Genomic DNA, 19,960 nt, shown 5'->3' with positions numbered 1-19,960 from the left:
GCTCTTGAGCCCAGGAGTTCCAGACCAGCCTGGACAACATAGCTAAACCCTTCTCTACAAAAATTAGCTGGGTGTGGTGGCAAGCACCTGTAGTCCCAGCTACTCAGGGGGCTGAGGTGGGAGAATCGTTTGAACCTGGGAGATGATGACTGCAGTGAGTCATAATTTCACTCCTGCCCTGGTGACATAGCAAGACCCTGTCTCAAAAAATATATACGTGTGTTAATTGCCAAATTGAGAGAGCAAAATGTAGTATATAGTTAAGTCGTTAGTGGTTAAGTGGTTAACCTAGTTCTTAGCTACAAATGAAGACAAGATCACAAGTTCATTCCCAGCCCTCTGGCATTCAGGCGGCAGGCATGAAATTCGTATTGGCCCCAATGTTCTTGGACCCTGGGGCAGGAAGCGGCATTGCCTGGTAAAGCAGCACTAGCCTGGAATCCGCCCCAGCTCTCACATCTGTTCAGACTGTGGTGGGGCGAGCAAGGCCACTCCCAGCGGATATGGGGACCTGGGGAGTGGAGTTAACTTCTGGGCCCCTGCCACATTGCCTTTCGAAACCCTGTGCCGGACCAGCCCTTTCCTTCCTCTTCCTCCCTCCCTATCCCTCCCTCCCTATCCCTTCTAAACTTCTCTCAGAGGCAAAGTGTAAGGAATAAAACAGATGCCAAAGCACAGGAGGAGAAGGAAGAGAAGGTCAGAAGAGCTCCAGATGGGGACCGAGAGGGCAAAGGGTAGCTCATGGGTGGGCAGGCGAGGCTGGCAGGGAGAGGACAGGCACCCAGGGAAAGGGCGGGGCTCTCCTTTCAGGGAGCGACCCTTGGAGAATGGCTCATGGTGTTTTCACTTCTTCACGCCCGTTTCCTCTGTAACATGTACAAGAGTCACAGTGCCCACACCACGGGGATGTGTTAGGAACCCTAGTAGCAGAGCACAGGTAAAGAACGGAGGGGCTTGCCTGGCATGCACTTTGTTCTTGCTTCTGTTGTCATCATCGTTTAGGACAGAATTATTGTAGTTATTAGTCTGAGAGCTTCTTTTTTGAGCTTAACTCTACACTAGGCATTGTTGTTTGAGCTTTCTGTGTGTTGACCTATTTAATCTCTTAATCCTCAAGAGGTGGGTTCTACTTCAGTCGCACTTTATAGTTGAAAACCCTAAACAGGTAACTAGCTTGCTCCAGGTAACAGGCTGGCGGTAGGTGAGGCAGAGCCAGCTTTCAGCCCAGGTTGTGTGAGAGCAGGGCCTGAGCTCTTCTTGACGAGCCTGCACTGCCTTCGGGAGGTGGTGGTGATTGCTGCTGTTGTCCCTCGTGTCACCAGTAGAGCTTATGTTCCAAGAAACGTGAGCAGGTAAGCTGCCCTGCCTCACCCCTGGTATACAAGCACTTCTTTTTTCTTTAGGAGATGGGGTCTCACTCTGTTGCCCAGGCTGGACTGGGCCCGAGTGATCCTTTAGCCTCAGCCTCCTGAGTAGCTGGAACTATAGGCACACGCTAGCACATCTGGCTCATGAGCACTTCGTTTTGAAAATAAGAGTAGGGAGGACCATGAAAGCCTCATGGGTCAGCACACAAGGACTAGGAGAGGGATAGGCTGGAAGGGATGATATCTCCTGCAGCTCCTCAGCTGGGCTGTGCTTTCCTATGCTCCTCTACCATCCCCATCGAATCAGAGACTTCAGGGAGGATTTCATTCTGAATCTGGGCCTATTTCAAGAAACTGATGAACTGGCAGGATTTCTTCCCCACTCCCTGACATCTTCCTGCTCTGATATCCAGCAATCTGCTCAGGTACACAGACTATCATGTTTTTTACTTTATCCTCAGTGTCTTGCACAGGGTCTAGCCCATCATGACCACTCAGTAACTACTGCATGGATGGATGGATGGATGGATGGATGGATGGATGGGTAGATGATGACTGAGTGAGTGGGTGGATAATGGATGGATGGGTGATGATGGATGGATGGTGAACGGATAGATGGGTGGATGATGGGTGGGTGGGTAGATGGATGGGTGAGTAGATGATGGATGGGGGGTGAATAATGGATGAGTGGGTGGGTGGATGCATGGTTGATGGACATTGGGTGGATGGGTGGGTCAGATATGTCCTGGAGGGGGACCCCCTGGCCTGAGCCTAGAATGGTGGCTCTGCTTGTCATTAATCAGTGCCAGATCATAGATGGATGTGGAGTAGATGATGAGTGGATGGGTGGATGGTGGGTGGATGATGGAGGGGTGGGTGAATGATGGATGAGTGTGTGATAGGTGGATGATGGATGAGTGTGTGGTGGGTGGATGATGGATGGGTGGGAGCATGATGGACGGAGGGGTGGGTGGATAATGGATGGATAAGTGGATGGGTGGATGATGGATAGATGGTGGGTGAATGATGGATAGATGGATGGATGGATGGGAGGATCCATACCACAATGAGGGATGGATGGGTGTGTTGATGAAGGATGAGTGGCTGTGTGGATGATGGATGGATGGGTGGGAGGATAATGGATGGATGGATGGATGGATGGATGGATAGGAGGATGGATAGTTGGGTAGATATGTGGGTGGGTGGATGGATGGATGGTGGATGGATGATGGGGGAAGGATGGATGGATGGCTGGGAGGATGATGGATGGATGGGTGGGAGGATGGATGGATAGGTAGATATGTGGGTGGGTGGATGGATGGTGGGTGGATGATGGATGGATGGGTGGGAGAATAATGAATGGATAGGTAGATGATAGGTGTGTGGATGGATGGATAGATGGGTGGGAGTATCTATCCCACAATGAGGGATGGACGGGTGTGTGGATGATGGATGGGTGGGAGGATAATGGATCTGTGGATGGATAGTTAGGTGGATGGATGGATAGTTGGACGGATGGATGGGTGGGGGGGTGGATGATGGATATATGGATGGATGAATGGGTGGATGGATGGACGAGCAAATATAGATCCTCCTCCTTGATTGGTTCTGACTAACTCTTCTCTCCTTTGGTCCTCAGATCCCTCAGATGCTGGGGATCACAGTGTCCCCTCCTTTCCACTCTTCATCTAAGATTCCTTGACCCGTAGTTTTTCCTTTCCTTGCAGTCTAGCTGTTGAGCAGCGTTAGCCATGTCTCAGTGTGGTGCCTCAGAGACTCAGCCACCTGCCCTGGACTTCCCAGGAATCAGCAGGGAAAGGCTTAGCAGAATGTCAGAAACTCTGTTGGTTGGTAAAGTGTGTGGAGGAGAAATGTAGAGGAGGACACACAGGCCCTCAGCCCTGGATCCTAAAGGAGCGGGCAGTGGAGAGAACCTGAGTGCTGTCGGCTCAGTTCCAGGACCTTTAGTGAATGTCAGTGGGTGAGAGAAGGACTAAACATGGGCCCTATTAAGTATTTGCACAGTGGATTAGTTAATGATTGAGAGGAAACAGCCAATATTTGATGCTGTTGTAAATACCAACGAACTAATGAAGAATGGGGAAAACTAAAACCTTGGCTAGCTCTATATAGACAATACTCTTTAGAGCAATTTAGGTAAATGTCAAAGTGTCTGTTACCCTGTTTGTCTTACATAGATTTGCTTATCACATACTATATATATTCAACTGTGCGCGCGTGTGTGTGTATTTACATGGACTTGAAAATGAGTAAGACAAAATTTTTGTCCTAAAGGAACTTGGTATCTGGTTGGGAGGGCAAGAAATACACATAAATAATGTCAACGTAGGGTATGATGTGAGCCACAAAAGAGTTATAAACAAACATATAAAGAAACTTGCAGCTAACAAAAAGTATGTGCATTAAATGTAAACCATATCTCCTTAGAAGGAGGCTATGGGATGGGGGCAGAAGGCTCTGCCCAGGCCCAGGAGGGTCTCCTCCTTGGCTGTGAGGCCTTGGCCAGGGACCTGATGTCTCTGACCCAAGTGGGCCAGCTGAGCCAGGCCATCAACACAGCTCCATCACTGAGGCTTCCACCTGGAAGGGACCTATTATGTCCTGGAGGGGGACCCGCTGGCCTCAGCCTACAGTCGGAGCTCTGCCTGTCGTTAATCGGTGCCAGATGCATGTTGTAGGCTTTGATTTTAGTGCTAAGCTCTGTTCTTGTGTGCTCAGCCATATGTTGGTGGTGTGGTCTGGTCATGGTTCACGTTAGAGGAAGCACGCATCGTGAGAGAGCCAGAGGGCATGGACAGACATGCGTGAACGTACCCCACTCCTTGCAAGACCTCACACAGCCTTGGTGCTCCCTCACATTCAAGTCACATATGTATTCGTGTGTTCGTAGGAAACAGAGCCCCTTGCTGGGACTATGCTGGTCTGCAGTAGGGCCAGGCAGCTTGCGTATTTCCTCCGTTTTCCCAAAGTAAAACTGAAAAATGAGACCAGGGCCTCTCAACGCCCACGTTCTCATGAATATGGCACCGTGTGACCCTTGATGAGAGAAAACCAGGGAGTGCTTTCTTCCGATTGTGTTCACTTGATAAAGCAGGGTTGCCGGAAGTCTGCCCTTGTCTTGCAGAAATTCACAGGATTACAGATACTTCTGTCCTGCTTTCAAGCATCCCTGTGAAATAAGTAAGTTTTGAAAAGCAGGTGCTTGGCTTTCAACCTAAGCCAAAAGGCCTGGATGTCTCCTGGAAGAAGATAGAGTATCACTTTGGACAAAATGCAAATCCATTTAGCAACCAAGACAGCAGGAACTTTTTTCTAAGCGGAAATGCACCCTGGTTGACGAGGCGAGGGCAGAGGGTCAGAAGGGTGCTGTCTAGAGCACTCAGCAGCCAGGCACTGAGCTGCCCCCATGGCTGGGGGCTTACAGATATATGTTGCTAGAACATTCATCCCTCCACCAACGCCCTTACACAAATTACAGAAGCAGCTGTCAGGGCATTCTCCCTAAAGAAGACTAAATTTGCTCCATAGATATTAAGTATCTGGACTTAAGACCGGGGAAGAAGGTAAAGTTAAGCTGAAGTCCACCATCTTTCTATCTGCAGTTCCTCTATGCAGGGACAGAACCGTTGTTTCATGCTTCTCACATGTGCAGTCTTCCAGTGAAGTGAATCACGGAAAAATAATTTGACCATTCAGAGAACCTTTGGACTGAGAGATGGAAGCGGGCTACAGGGAGAAAAGACAGTTCAACTAACTATCCATTGCAGGCACCAGGGCTGAGCCTACCCCTAGATTGTTGCCCCAAATGTCTCGGCTAGTCCCACTCTTATGTTCATGCTAATTTTCATTTCTATTTTTTTCATTATTTTCATGAGTCACACATTTATTCCAGTTAAAGTCCCTCTTTAAAATATAAATGCCTTTAAAAGGTAAATACGAATATTTTACAAATAAAACTATTAAGGGACAACCATTTCTATTCTGTCATTCTATTCATCAAATATGAAATTTGAGCTCCCTATGGACACATTTTAGGGTTCATGCTTAAATCCAGAGAAAGTTCAGTGGCAACAGCAATAACAAAAATAAAAGGTGACATTCATTGAGCACTTATATAATGCCAAAGTCATTTGCTTTCATCATCTTACTTAATCTGCACAACAACCCTTTGAGGTGGGGTTCAGTTAATGCTGCCACTCACTGTCAAGAAATAGATTAACAGGCTTAGAACCCATACCAGTTCAGCTTCCAGTAAAATGTAGTTTCTTCTGGAATACCTCGTTTTGAGGGATTGAGTTTACCTTGAAGCCCTTCCTCCAGCTGTTGCCACAGCTCACCATGTCTTGGCAGCTATGTCATAGAAGCTGCCAGTCCACAAGGCCCTACTCTGGCCAGTCAGCACCGAAATCTCTCCTCTTTTCCACTTACCTCTACAGCATGGCAGGAGGGCCGTGGGCTGAGAATACTGGTTAGCGAGGGAGAAGTACAGGCTCTGCCAGGGAGAACTACGGGGTGGGATTCAGGAGCCCTTTCTGGGTATGTGGTCTCTAGGAAGAGCGATTGCATCAGAGAGAACTGAAGGAGAGGTAGCCTTGGAGGAGAGGGCTGGAGAGCCCAGCTCCTACCCAGGCAGGTGACCATGCACAGGGTCGTCTGCTCTCATCATGTGTCCTGACGATTTGATGAGCCCTCACTCGTTTGGAAACTGTAGAAGTGTGAGGCCTGTTGCTAAAAGTAGCTTTCTCTTCTCTCCACAGGCATGAATGCTTTACAGTTGCAGAACCTGGCGACGCTGGCTGCTGCTGCAGCTGCGGCCCAGACCTCAGCCACCAGCACCAATGCAAACCCTCTCTCTACCACGAGCAGCGCCCTGGGAGCCCTCACGAGTCCCGGTGAGTGAGAGGGGTGCTCTTCCCTTGCAGGTGATGCAGCAGGAGTGGCAGGTGGGTCTACGTGCCTCCAGGTACAAAGGGCGAGGCTAGACATGTCCAGGATGGAGCCGGGAAACTATACTGGGCCGCTTTATGTCATTGGGTTATTTTTTAAAATGATCAAAGTTCCAATTTGTCTTTTATTTTCCATGGATGATACGAAAAAAGTTTTCAGTGAGAGAATCCACCGTGCAAGCCGTTCTCTCACATTCACTCTGTTTTAAACACTAGTCCATTCAACACTAGTTAAGTTGTGACCACTATGAAGAGCCTCTGTCTCTTAATCGCTTTGTCCTGTCCTTTTTTTAAAAAAACAATGTAAGAATTCTCTTTCAAAATTCCTGATCATTCTCATGTTACATTTCACACCAACTCTATCCATCACACTTGATTTTAAAATCCACAGTCCAGCAAGGAACATCTTGGCTCATTCCTGGTCAGGCTCTGGGCTGTGTCATTTAAAGTCTTTTCTTCTTCACAAATGTTGTTGCCTTATTCAAAAGCAGATGCCAGTTGTCTTTTCATACAAGCCAGATAGAATGTGATTGCTTAGGTACCGTGATTTGAATTTTTTTTTTTTTTAACTTAAAAAAGTCGAATATTTCACTGACTCCTTCTCTGAGTTTTCCAGGCCTTGATAGATGATCTCGCCTCCTTTTCTGTTACGTGAAGGAGACGGCCTGGACAGTCTCCAAGCTTCCTTCTAACTTTCAAAATCCCGTGACCCTCTGTCAGCTGTGCCCCAAAGATTAGCTAAGTGTTGAAAAAACTTTAATGAAAAAATAGCATGTGTGTTTTCAGGAAACACACATCGAAAGCTACAGCCCGCTCCACACTGGCTGTTTTAGGGCTTTTGACTTGAGGGAGGAATGAGGCACATTCCTAGAACCGCCAGTTCTCGAAAGAGCAGTCGCCCTTCGTCTCTGCGTAAAACATTATGTATCTAAGACGTTTCACCCAGAGGACGGTTTTGAGAGAGAAGTCTGAGAGATGTTTAGGAGAAGCTGGTGGATTTCCCCATAATGTGCTGAAATCTCGTGGCAGGTATATTGAGTTCACTGCATACAGTGTCTTCAAAAACATACCGTTACTAGATGAGGGCCTCATCTTATATAATAAATACTATTCCTGAAAAATCAACTTTATCACCCTTAATTTCAGGAAATTAAGTGATAGCTTCAGTGCAACACATCAACTTAGTAAATCCTGTAATGATATCTTTTGAGAAATAAACATTTTTAACAGGATGGATTTCCCCTTTATAAAAATAAGTCCTTAAAAAAAAAATGAAAATTCGACCCTCTCAACTTAGATTTCATAAATCAGATTAAAATGTATTTTCTTAAGTGGGATTTTTTCCTCTCCTGTGAGCACTATGATTACCCCAAAATAGCACGGAGTACTGTGAATGCATTGTGGTGCATCTTCAGTCCGAAGGAGGCTTGTCAAATGCAGAAGTCAAATGCAGAAGCAGCTGTCAGCTGATCAGTGTAGATAATGTAACTCAAAAGTCATATCCCAGAAGTGCTGTGTGGTGTGGGCGGGACAGACGCGCTGCCGACTTCCATGAGCCCTTCAGTCCATCAGAGACTTGGACAAGTAGCAAAGCAATGAGTGAAAGATCCGTGACAGAATCCCACTGAAAAAGGGGGAAGGGGACTGGAGGAAGTGACCCCTCTCTCAAAAGGCGACCTTTGAGCAGAGACCTGAGTTCCGTAATGGAAGCCATGGTGTGTGCTGAGGCAGAGGACAGAGCCAGAGGGCAGGGGAGAGCGCAGTGGGGGCTCCAGGGCGGACCGCGTCCGTTCCAGCTGACGTTGGGAGGAGGGTGAGCTTGTTGCAACCTTCTTAAAACGTGGACTACTCAGGCGGCCTAGGTGTTGGTCAGAAAGGAATTTTAAACATATGTGACTATTCTCAGTTTTTCCCTGAGACCGCAGCAAAGGATAATGTGTTGTGAGATGAGCCTTCCTCCCTGCTGGAGTCAAAGCCTCACCAGCACCGCGTCCTTGCCTTAACTGCTCTGGAAGAGGCTTCCTGCCCTTCAGAACGCGCCGCTTACTTAGGTGTCACTGAGAGCGATTTTTCTCTTCTCTACTGAGGAATGCTTTGCATAATAACTGAAAGTATTTTATTAGAATCCTGAAGTGCAGCAGCAGCAGTGATTGAAATCTACATTTCAATTATTTTTCTTAAGTGTAACTAAAAAATCTGGTGTTTAAGTGAAAGTAAATTATTTGTCTGATTTCCATCAGGGACTTTTTCAAAGTCACAGAAAATGTGGTTAGTAGAATTCATGAATCTCCGCTTCATCAAGGCAATTTCCTAGAAAGTAAAAGGGGTTGAAAGCCATTCCCAAGGCCATTGCCATTATTTACTTTTTAAATAATAATAAACTGGGCATACTGTTTGGACCATGAGCCAGTTCACTCACACCGTGAGATGAAGGGACGCTTCATCCCATCTCCCTCCACAGGCCTGGGGTTTACCCTGTGTTTAAACGTGTCTCTTAAGCTCCAGACAAATTCATGTAGAAAGCAAAGGGACAATTCAATCCCCCAAACTATTAATTTTTTTAATAATTGTAAATTTATCATTTCAATTTTGCATACCCCGGAAAAGTCTCCCTACAGCATTATTATAAATGATTTTGAACAGTCTTGGCTTTAAAACATGAAAGATTAAGCTTTAATTTTTGTTAAAAAAAAAATCCCCTTAGGCAATAAATAGGTTCCTTTGTCTCATGGCCTTGAGATAAAAATTAAAATAGTTTAAATTGCCCATGGTTAGAATAAGTGTTTCATGCAATTATCAGATGGTAGTGAATAAAATTAGAAATTAAATCATGAAAGAATAAAAACCAGGTAAGTGCATATTACGCCTTTTATGAGTTTCTCACGGGTCTTTTGAAGCCTAATTTAATCATGTTTCTTGTCTTTTATTTTGATATGATAATTTTTCCTTTGTTTACCTCACTCTCCTTTTTAGTTAATTAATTCTTGGATCATTTATTGTTACCCAGTTTTTAACCTGTTTTTGAGGACTGTGACTCTGTTTATGTAAGAGGCAAATTGTCTAGAAGGGGTGTAGCTAGGTATTAAAGAAGACAATGTTTTTCTTCCGTTCAGCTTGCAGATTTGTTGATTTTGTCTGGTAATTTTGAGAGCTTGAAGAGACTGCTATTGTTACCACACATGAATTTTGTTGGTATTTTTTTGGTCTAAAATATATTGCATTCACATACCATGTTATTCCACTGAACTTCTTCTGTCTTCTTCTTTTAAAGAAAAGGATGCTATAAAATTCTCCAAATGCTTCTGTAAGTGCAGACTTGACCAAGTACCCATTCCAGGATCATGGACTGGTTCTTCCCGCAATACCAGGCATTCGAAAGTGCTAGGAGGCATTTTTTCATTCCCACCATTGGCTCTTCAAAGAGTTATCACTTTGAATTCTGGGTAGTATTTTCCCATCTTGAAGGCATCCCCAGCTTTCTTGAAGGCTGTGACAAACACAAAGCTTCAAGGAAGTGGGGACACCTCCTCTTTGACTCTCTGAGGATAACAGAGATTGGAGGTGTTTGGATGTTGTTCAGGCATTCCCTACTGCATCACATAGTCATGACTGACGGACGGTGACTGTTGTTCTTGCACACCTGTGTCACCAGAGCAGCTGAATGAGCAGTGGCAAACGAGAAACTACCCTTGAAGTTATCCTGTGGCCCTTCCATTGACAGGAGGCTTTGTCGCCACCTTCAGTATATGTCTACATTTGCATTAGAGGAGAACTTGTATTATGCTAAGAAGTGTGATGCATAAGCTGCTTTAACCCATATTTGTGAGCCTTCTAGTTCATGCAGGGCAAATACATAAAAATGAGTTGGGGCCTGCACTGCCCCCTTCGAGTGGTGACATGCACAAGGCAGTATCACAAGATGGGAAAGAGTGGGGGCAGGAGGAAGGGACAGACAGGTGGACAAAGAGGCCGTCTGCCCAGGACTGCTGCAGTGGTCCCACAACCTCAGAGTGGAGAACTCAACTTACCCCACAGACCTTCCCGCTGCCTGCCCCACCCTGCTAAATGGATTGTCCCAGTGGTTGATGTGACTTGGTCACTGATCGCTGCAGCTGGCCCCTGGCTCAGCTGTGTGCCTCATCAGCCTGCCTCCTCAGCCCCTCAGTTCTCCCTGTGAAGCATCTTTTCCTTCCCAGGCAACAGGAGCCTGGAAGAGACCCTCATCTTCTCTCCCCTTGTCCTATTAGAACAGCCTCCAACTCGGCCCCTTTCCTCTGTCTGTCTTGCATGCTATTGGCAATCGTGGTGTAGACTGGAGTGAAACAAACTCCTGAGTGTGGTGTTCGGGGTCCGCCTGCTTCCCTCCAGAATCTGGGCAGCACACACTCGCCCAGATCAGGCCACCCCCCATACCCTAGCCCCGCCGTCAGCCTTTACACCATTATTCTTGCAGGCTTCTCTACCTAGAACATCTCCCCCATTTTCTCCCACAAAAATCTAATACGTCACTCATGTGTTGCAGTGCTCGTTCTTGAGAAGAATAGTGTGGGTGGGTATAAAAGCGTTTCTAATGCACATTATAAAAAGTATAGTTTATGCTGCTTCTGTAACTTAAACCGTGGTAACATTTTTGATGTAATTGGTAAAAACTGTTTTCAGTAACCTACTACTTTTACGAATCAATGCAAATGCCACCTCTACCATGAAGCCTTCTAGTTAGGATTGATCACTTCCACGCTGTATTGCTGAGTAAGGACCTAGCTCATTCTAGACCTGGGGCAGTGCAGACGGTTCCTGAGGAGCTGTCGGGCTTCTTGAGGCCAGGGACAGAGAGGGCTGGAGTGTCGGTGCTGGCCAGGCGTTCTGCAGACGCCGCCCCTCTCCTGTGCTCCCAGGGCATGCTCGGCCTCCCTCCACTAACGCTGACCCTGTGGCCTGCAGGACGGTGATGTGGGCACTCGCTTTGTGTCTCGCCCTCCAGCCAGTGAGTTCTTTTAAAGTAGGGACGGTGTGTTATTTACTTGTAATTTCCCCTTGCATCTGGAACAGCACATCAGACACAGGCCCTCAAGTGTTTTGTTTCTGCTTTTGTTTTTTTTAATTCAGTGGAATAGTGAAACAAAAACTGTCAAAGACAAATGTTTAAGGGCCATCTGTTCAGTCTAGTACAGCTCACATATCTCTAAGGCAGCTGAGTCCCTCACGGTGACGTTGGCAGGGTCAGCACACCCACCCAGTTCACCTGTAAGGCGTGCCTCTGCCTGGATCCCTCGTGAACCAAACCCACAGTTTGGTTTCACCTTACAGGTGAAGACTCAGGTCCAACAGGTTTCTGAAGAATAAATCTAATACTAACTTATACCAAAACAATCATACGAAGCAGTCTTTTCATTACAGGAGCAGCTTATTTTACAAATAGTGGCTTTCAAAATGTTCTGATGTCATGATATAGGATAAGTACGAGTCTGGTATCCGAGAAGGGCATTTCATCTTCGGAAGCACCACCTCCTCTAATGTGTGCTTTTGAAAGATAACATCACGGCAGATCATCCTCAGAAAGTGCCTGTTAACTCTGTGTGCACCGCTAACCCCACGTCGTCTTCCAGTGCCTGCCCACACTGCTTACATAAAGCAAGGTCCCGTCTAGGTTTGCAGAGTATTTTTTACTTATACCACACTTTCGAAATACAGAGCGTTTTATAAGTGCAGGGACCAGTTACTCCTGTGAAGATGGCCTGAGACTGTACCATCCTCTTTTTCTCCTTACCCCCATCTTTTGTCATTGTTTATTCTTAGGAGAAAGAAGGAAATCTCAAGGCAGACCATTCTTCCCTCCACTAGTAGCTAAGTGTCTCAGTCAGGCAGAGTCAAGCCAGTTGGTAAAATGGGCTGTTTCATTTGTGGGTTTCAATCTGTCAAACGGCCAAGCACGGTGGCTCATGCCTGTAATCCCAACACTTTGGGAGGCCGAGGCAGGTGGATCACGAGAGGTCAGGAGTTCAAGACCAGCCTGGCCAAGATGGTGAAACCCAGTCTGGACTAAAACTACAGAAATCAGTCAGGTGCAGTGGCAGGTGCCTGTAATCCCAGCTACTCTGGAGGCTCAGGCAGGAGACTCACTTGAACCCGGGCAGCATAGGCTGCAGTGACCAAGATTGCACCACTGCACTCCAGCCTGGGCGACAGAGTGAGACTTTCTCAACAACAGTAACAACAAAAAATCTGTCAGACGTCTTTTTATTTTTTATTTTAGCTTTCCTATGGTGCTGACAGTCAAACTTCTTTACACTCTTATTGCTACAGTGGAAAGAGCATTGACCTCCCGTTCTTTGCTCATTTCCTGCAAGTTTCAACGTTTTACACTACTCTTCTGAAAATTGTCTTGTTTGCTCTTGACATTATGGGGCTCACTGTATTTTCATTAATGTTAATGGAGTCACACATTACATAACATGTTCTGTAAATAAAATGACTGTAGTGACTGTCACCTCTTGATAGATTTTTTTTTTTTCATTCATTCAACAAATGCGTCAAGCATCTGTGTGCCTGGGACTGTTCCAGCACTGGAGACACATCAGTAGACAAAGCTGATGAAGATTCCTACCTGCATGTCCTTTCTCTTCTAGCATCAGCTTTCAAAAAAAGTGTCATTTTACTGAATTCACACCATGGTAAAAACAATTTGAATAGCCTTTAAGTATAAATTGTAACTTCTACACTCTTAAAACATCATAGCCAATATTTTGCATATCTTACGTTAAATTTTGTGAATGAGACCAAGAGTGGGAGAGGGAAGCTCTTTTCTCTCCTTTCTTCCTCTCCTTTGAGCTGTACCATCTTTCTTTGTGTTTAGTGCAACAGAGAGCTGGGAGTAGGGCCCCCTTAGGGTAGAACTGCAAGTGACCAAACCAGAAAGCAAGAGGGTTTAGCACTCGGCCCTGCTGCTCGGGCTGCTCTGTGGCTTCTCGACAGAAGCACGACATGAAAGCCAAGTGGTTTGAAAGTTCTTAGGCATGTAAGACTCATATTGTTGGGGAAAAGAGTAGTTGGGAATAGTATGTCTTCCTAGTAAATGTCCTTTATTTGGCATTGATCATCTTGCTTCTAAAGGAGACAGCATGCAGACCCCTCCCACCCAGAGGGGTTTTGAGGGCCCTGTGTGTGCGGGGAGTTTGGGTCTGGAATAAACTTCTGCCCAGTGAGTGGATGGACATTCCAGGTGGTTTGTGCGATGCCCCAACCTGGAGCAGGCTGGAGTCTCTTAATAGTCTCTAACCAATTTAAAGCTTAAAGCCGCATAGCTGTGGGGGTAGAAATATTTACGGTTCACCACAGAGCCCACGCTGGGATTTATGCAAGTAGATTCCACCTGTGCCCTGAGCTGTCCTTGGCAGGTGCCTTCGTCCCCGGGGTGGACAGATCCTCACGTGCATCGTAGGGCTGCCACTCACCAAGCGTATTGTTCCTTGTTTTGAGTGGGCTTTTTAATATGTGCAGACATCAACTCTAATTCTTCATGTATTTGCTTTTTGCTGTTGGTGGCGCTGTACTCTGTGCTAAGTGTTAGTGATTTGTTTTTAAATATTGCTTTGCACCGTCATCTGTATTGTGGCAAATCCACATCAGATCCCCTTGTGCTGTTTGAGCTCAGGCTGAGATTTTTATTCCCACTAAATTATCTGTGATCTTGTATGATATAAACATGTTATCACCACTAGCACTGGTGAAAAGCATGTGTTGCTTAATTGTGTTATATTAGGTGGGAAAATCAGCAAAGCTTTATTCTAGTCACAACTTCCTAGAAGTGTATACACTAAGTTCCATTTCTTCAGACTTGAAAGCAATAAAGTGGAAATTTTTAGTTCAGATATGGTTTAATCCTGAGAACCAGTCCCCATCAACTAGATGCAGTGGCCACCTACAGACATAAGCAAAATGCACCAACCTGTAAAGCACAGGTGGAAAGCAGGAAGGCAGGTAAGGTACAGGGGTCAGTGATGGGAGAGGTTCTGCCCCAAGGGAGGAAGGGAAATTTTAGTAGAAGAGTTGACATTTGAGCCAAAATGTTCAGGGTAGGTAGGATTTTTACAAGTAGAAACAGAATGGAAGACACATCAAATGTGTGAAAATGCAGAAATAGCATTTAATCAGCAAATGGAAGTTCATCTCATTTTTTACAAGCATGGACATATGGAAAAGGAGGCCCACGGAGGACCCTGAAAGCCAGGGCGAAGGACCTGGGACTTTTCTTGTCAGCAGTGAAGAGCCATTTCAGGACTTTAGGCCCAAGAATGATGGACTTCTTGTGAGACTGGACTGAGGCCCCCATTTCATGTGAGGGAGAACAAAAGGGAAGGAGGAAAGATGGTGTTGGTGTGTTGGGCCTGCGTGGCCAGTGGAGACTGTTCTCAGTTCTGGGAGTTGAGGAGGAAGCTATCATACAAAATGACAGGACGTGACACATGCAGAGCTCAAGGGCACATGAACGGACATTCCGTGAAATGTGTCCAGCAGCAGTCGAATGTGTGACCATCAGGCTGACCAGAGCCCTGAGCGGCAGAGTGGATTGAGACTGGCCTGCTGAGGCCAGGCGGGCTGCCCTAAGCCCAGGGAGGGGTGAGGTCATCAGGCCAAAATCACCAGCAACGCAAGGCAGGGACCAGACGCAGAAAGCCTTGGGGGATGTGCCTGTGGAACACAGGGACCAGGGGATGGAAAGGGAGCTTTCTGGGTAGCAGTGTCAGGCCGAACACGACAGGGCTGGAGGAAGAAAAGGCAGAAAGAGCTGACTCAAGTTCGACTTGGGGAGTGGGTTCTCCCCAGAGTGGCTGCTTCACTGCAGTGGTTGACAGTTTTGCAGGCAGTGAGAGAGGACACAATTCTGTATGACACATTCATGAAATGTGAATATTTTTAAAAATCCATAATGGGGCTGGTCATGGCAGTTCACACCTGTAATCCCAGCACTTTGGGAGGCTGAGGCAGGAGTTCCTTGAGGAACTCCTTGAGGCCAGGAGTTCGAGACCATCCAGACCAACATGGTGAAACCCCGTCTGTACTGAAAATACAAAAATTAGCCGAGCATGGCGGTGCACACCTGTAGTTCCCAGCTACTCGGGAGGCTGAGGCAGGGGAATCACTTGAACCCAGGAGGTAGAGGTTGCAGTGAGCCGAGATCACGCCACTGCACTCCAGCCCAGGCGACAAGGCTCCATCCCAAAAAAACAAAAGAAAACAAAAAATCCGTAAAAGTACTGGGGTCACTAGGAGGAGGAAGTTTTATGTTTTTGTTTTAAGATGGAGAAAACATAAACATATTTGTAGACCAAAGAGAAGAGCCAGAACAAAGGGAAACAGGAATAGGCCAATGAGAGCTGAAAGCTGGACTAGAGTCGGAGGGCTGGCTGGAGGGATGAGCTCCGCCCCCAGCGCGTCCCTCTCCTGTGGCGAGGGGGATGCTGCCTGCTGAGGGGTCACGTGTCATCTCCCCCTGGGAGGAGCCCCCGCAGCAGCACCCTGCCTTGTGGTGCCATCTCAACCTGGTACTAGCACACAAGCCCACAGGCACGAACCCAAATCAGGGCTGAGTCAGCAGGTGGTGCAGCCTGAGGGCAGGGAACACTGGCCTCTGTGGGGATTGGGGAGGATGCCAACAATTTAGGACAGAAGGGTACTTATATCACATATGGGCCAAGAACTGATATATCTGGGGCTGGAAACAAAAACTCATACCGGGCCAGAGGTTTAAGAAAAAGTCAACCTACAGGATGTAATGGAGGATTTCTAATTTTACTTGTCTTTCTGGAATATGTAGACATCTTGATCAAGAGTCATTGGAGCAAGTAATGTAATCTTTCTTTAATTTTCTCAGTTGTGAAATAGAATTAATTGCTAATATTCACTTATGGAAACATTTAGGTTTATATATACACATATATTTCTATAACTGTATACTGGTGCTTTTTAAAAAAGGTGATCTTTAAGTATCATATAGGAAAAATTATTTCATTATTTTGGAGTGATATGAAACACCACAGCTCTAGAGAACAGAAGACTAGGTTAAAACTAGAATGAGGGCTGATGATGTTTAGGTTAAAACTAGAATGAGGGCTGATGATGTTTAACTGGGTTAAAACTGGAATAAGGTCCAATGATACTTTTCTCTGAATCTCTTGCCTTTGGAAAGCAAGTGTCTTCCCCACCTTTCCTTTAAAACTTAGGACATAAATACAGGGAGAAGACAGTTTCCTCAGTCCTTTCTGCTTTTGTGCTCTGCGGTTAAAGGGAACAGTGAACTTTCTACCTACCACAAATGCCACTTGAGTTCCTAGAACCGACATCCCCTCCTTACCAAATATAAAATGGTGTGACTGGGTTAAACAGGGCAAGACTGCTGTGTCTCGACAGGATTTCCGCACTGAGGGTCAGGCCTGAGGCCCTTGGGGATTTGTTGGTTTGTATCTCGGGCCACACAGCAGGCGGCGTGTGCTCTGCGCCAGGCCTTTGCAGGGGCAGCAGTCCTACGGAGTGCACGTGGCGCCCCAGCGAGCCTGCAGCCCTGCTGTGATGACCCCGGGCTGTACAGGTGACCTCTTGCCCCCTGCCACCCTTGGGGTCATGTTGCCCAGAGGAAAATCTGCCCCCCAGAAATGTTCTCTCCATCTGGACAAGCTGCCCCTAACCCCCCACAGGAAGGCCAGACTTCAGACCTGCTCTCAGTGACACGGTGACACGGGCCTGCTTTCCTGAGAAGCCCCGTCCTCACCCTTTCTCTCCAGAGGCCCGAGCTGCTGTATCCAACTGCCTCTTTGTGATCCACGTGAGGAAACAGAGGCCTGCAAGTGTCGGTGGTTCGCCCGGGATGTTAGTGACAGGTGAAATGACAGCTCCACCGCACCACGAGAGATCCATATTCTAAGCGGGAACTGCTGGGATCCCAGAACCGTATTTCTGGGTTTCTCCGCTTACACATTGTCACCCTTGTAAGGAGATCACCAACATTTTTTTTCAGTCCTTCTCCGTGGCCATGTGTAAAAACAAACATCTGGGGCCAGCTAAAGGGGAAGTATATGCTTTTGTTTCAGTAAATCATAGGTAAAATATCATTGGCAGGGAAAAGAGGTTTGATTTTCCCTCTCATTCGCCCTGTTCTTAGAAGATCCCTGTGTATTGCGTGTATGAATGGACTCCTCCAAACCCATGGCCCCACACTGCCTTTATGAGTGCCCGTCTTCACGGGACTGGGAAGATGCTAAAAATTAGGCCGGGTAGGAAGGCACCCTGGTTTATTGACAACCCATGAAGTAGACTTCTTAGATCCACTAGAGAGAGCTTCCACAAGCCTTGGGGAATGAACGTTAAAGCAATGAAAACAGGACAGCTGCTCTGGACGTGAGGAGCAGGTGCTGGCCCCTCACTTCCTCGCCTTCCACATGTGCGCCACCAGGGAATAAAACCTCCACAGTCCTTCTGAGTCCAGACCCCGCCCTCTAGGCTGAGTTTTCCTCTTCCCAGCCTTCCTGAGAAGCAGTAGTGATGACTCTTGCCCAGCACTGCACCAAGTCAGGTGGCATCAGCTTCCCTGGGAAGCAGAACTGGCAGCAGAAGAGAGGGACACCGACGTCTCTGGGGAAGGTGCCCTCTTCCAGGCTGGGAGTGTGAGGTCACACCTCACCACTGCAGCGCCCAGCGTCACTTTCCAACCCCACCTCCTCTTCCTCAGTCACCCCGCCCCTCCTCCGTCACCCCGCCCCTCCTCCGTCACCCCGCCCCTCCTCAGTCACCCCGCCCCTCCTCCGTCACCCCGCCCCTCCTCAGTCACCCGGCCCCTCCTCAGTCACCCCGCCCCGCCCTGCCCAATCTTTGAGGGACTAAATTAAAATGAAAGGTGTGGTTATTGTGGAATAATTAGGCCCCACGGGAGGAGAGGCGGATTGTGTTAACGCCCCGGGGTTGTGATTAGCTAATAATGCTAGTGCCTGTGTCATGGCTTCATTATCTGCTTCCTCACAATCTTTTCCTGCGCAGTTGGAATTCAGCATCCAAGCTCTTTTGAGGCAAAACGGCAACCGCTGGCTCCAGTGTCCTGAGTATGTTTGGTCAATGCAGGCAATTTTCTCTGTGTTTACAATGATTTTATTTCGTAAACCACAAAGCCACTGTGCTTTCACTAATTGTTCTATGAAAAGTGTTTAATGAGTGCACCGACGGCAAATTCTTGCTGTCTTCTGTTAATGTTTTGTTGTAGCTTAAAAAAAAAAAAAGTATTTTGCTCTCCAGGAAAAGTGGGAAGTAGGGTTAATATGGGAACATTAACGCATGTGTTCCTGGAAAGCAAGCTGGTGTCTGCGACAGACCTACGCTAGACATGCCCTGCAGATACGCTGATACCAGACGAGGGGGAAGGGGAACATTCATGTGGGAAGTATCTTTTAAATAAAGAACTGGCAAGTGTGAGAGATGGATAAGCCCCTCATTGCCGTTTTTCTGGAATCTTTAGAAGGATGGAGGAATACCCAAGTTCCTCAGCAGGCAGCCTCACCCCAAATCAAAAGTCTTGTTCACCATCCCACCTTCTACAAAGAAGAAGCAGCCCACGGGAGCCCCTATGTATGCAGGCCCTGCTCGCGCTCCCCACCCCGCTCCCGCTCCGGGGAGGAGAGGTGGGCTTCTCCAGGACGGGCTTGGGCTGGGCCTCCGCTCCTGCCTGCGCGGAGTGGCGGCCTGGGAGCTGAGGGTGGCCCTCGGGGGCCCTGCTTCTGAGCTGCCTCAGAGGAACGGAGGGGTTCTCTGGCCCTGGCCCAGTCGTACCATGGCAGCAACTGGCTTTACCCACTCTGTTTCTGAAGCTCTTCCCATTTCTTCTGGCACATAAGCAGAAGGGACGACAACTCTGACCAAATGGCCTGCAGAGCATCCGCAGCCCAGGGCCCTGGGCCACAGGGAGTTGACACCACACAACTGCGCTTTTTCTTGGTGACTTTCTCTGTGATCTGGTCATTCAGGATCGAGTCAGGTGTGCTTGGTGTGGCAGCTGCTGTATAGGTTTCCCTGGGAGAGGGAATAAAAGCTGTTTCCATTTTAAGCTTAATGGGGCTTGTATTTATGTAGATCCTTTGTTCTCGGGTCTCTAAATTGACATGGGATTTTCACATTGCTCCGTTGTGCTGCGGGCATTGGAAGTTGGAGCCTTCGCCAGAGTTCTGCCTGGAAGCGTTAGAATCCTGCCTTCACGGAGTCCTCTCTTTCTCTGCCAGGAGATGAGGCCGGAGTGTATTTGGCACAACAATAAGAGCTTTTCAAAAGTTGGCTTTTTGGACCTTGTGGCCATCAAGCCTAGCCTTAGGGTCTGCAGGAACCCCTTGATATACGTCGGAGGCATCTGCTTTCTCACTCCACAAACAGGGACTCGAGTGCCTCAGAGGCGGCGCAGCTCGCTGCGGAAGACTTCTCTTCACTAGCCGGCTCCCCTCTGTATCGAACTAAAATCTGCCTTTGAACAGCTTCCACCCACTGATCCTAATTTTGATCTCTTGAGCTGCGAAGAATATCTTTCTCACGTCAAGACCTAAGACTGTTTCTTGCCTTAGTCTTCGCCTCTCTAGGCTCAGTTTTACTCTTATCAGC

The 19,960-nt window shown here is 47.4% G+C and overlaps 1 protein-coding gene across 14 annotated transcripts in view; it reads left to right on the top strand.

Annotated features, from left to right (window-relative positions):
* The window catches only part of CELF2 (CUGBP Elav-like family member 2), a 169,583-nt gene that overhangs the window by 116,512 nt on the left and 33,111 nt on the right, over nucleotides 1-19,960 (top strand). For all 14 annotated transcript variants that reach the window (XM_023223298.2, XM_023223309.2, XM_023223305.2 and 11 more), the window contains one exon: nucleotides 6,146-6,280. In XM_023223298.2, coding sequence (XP_023079066.1) covers nucleotides 6,146-6,280 — 135 coding nt within the window. The remainder of the gene's footprint in view (nucleotides 1-6,145; nucleotides 6,281-19,960) is intronic.

The sequence above is a fragment of the Piliocolobus tephrosceles genome, chromosome 9, assembly GCF_002776525.5.
Source record: "Piliocolobus tephrosceles isolate RC106 chromosome 9, ASM277652v3, whole genome shotgun sequence".
Taxonomy (NCBI): domain Eukaryota; kingdom Metazoa; phylum Chordata; class Mammalia; order Primates; family Cercopithecidae; genus Piliocolobus; species Piliocolobus tephrosceles.
This window is presented reverse-complemented; position numbering and strand designations above follow the sequence as displayed.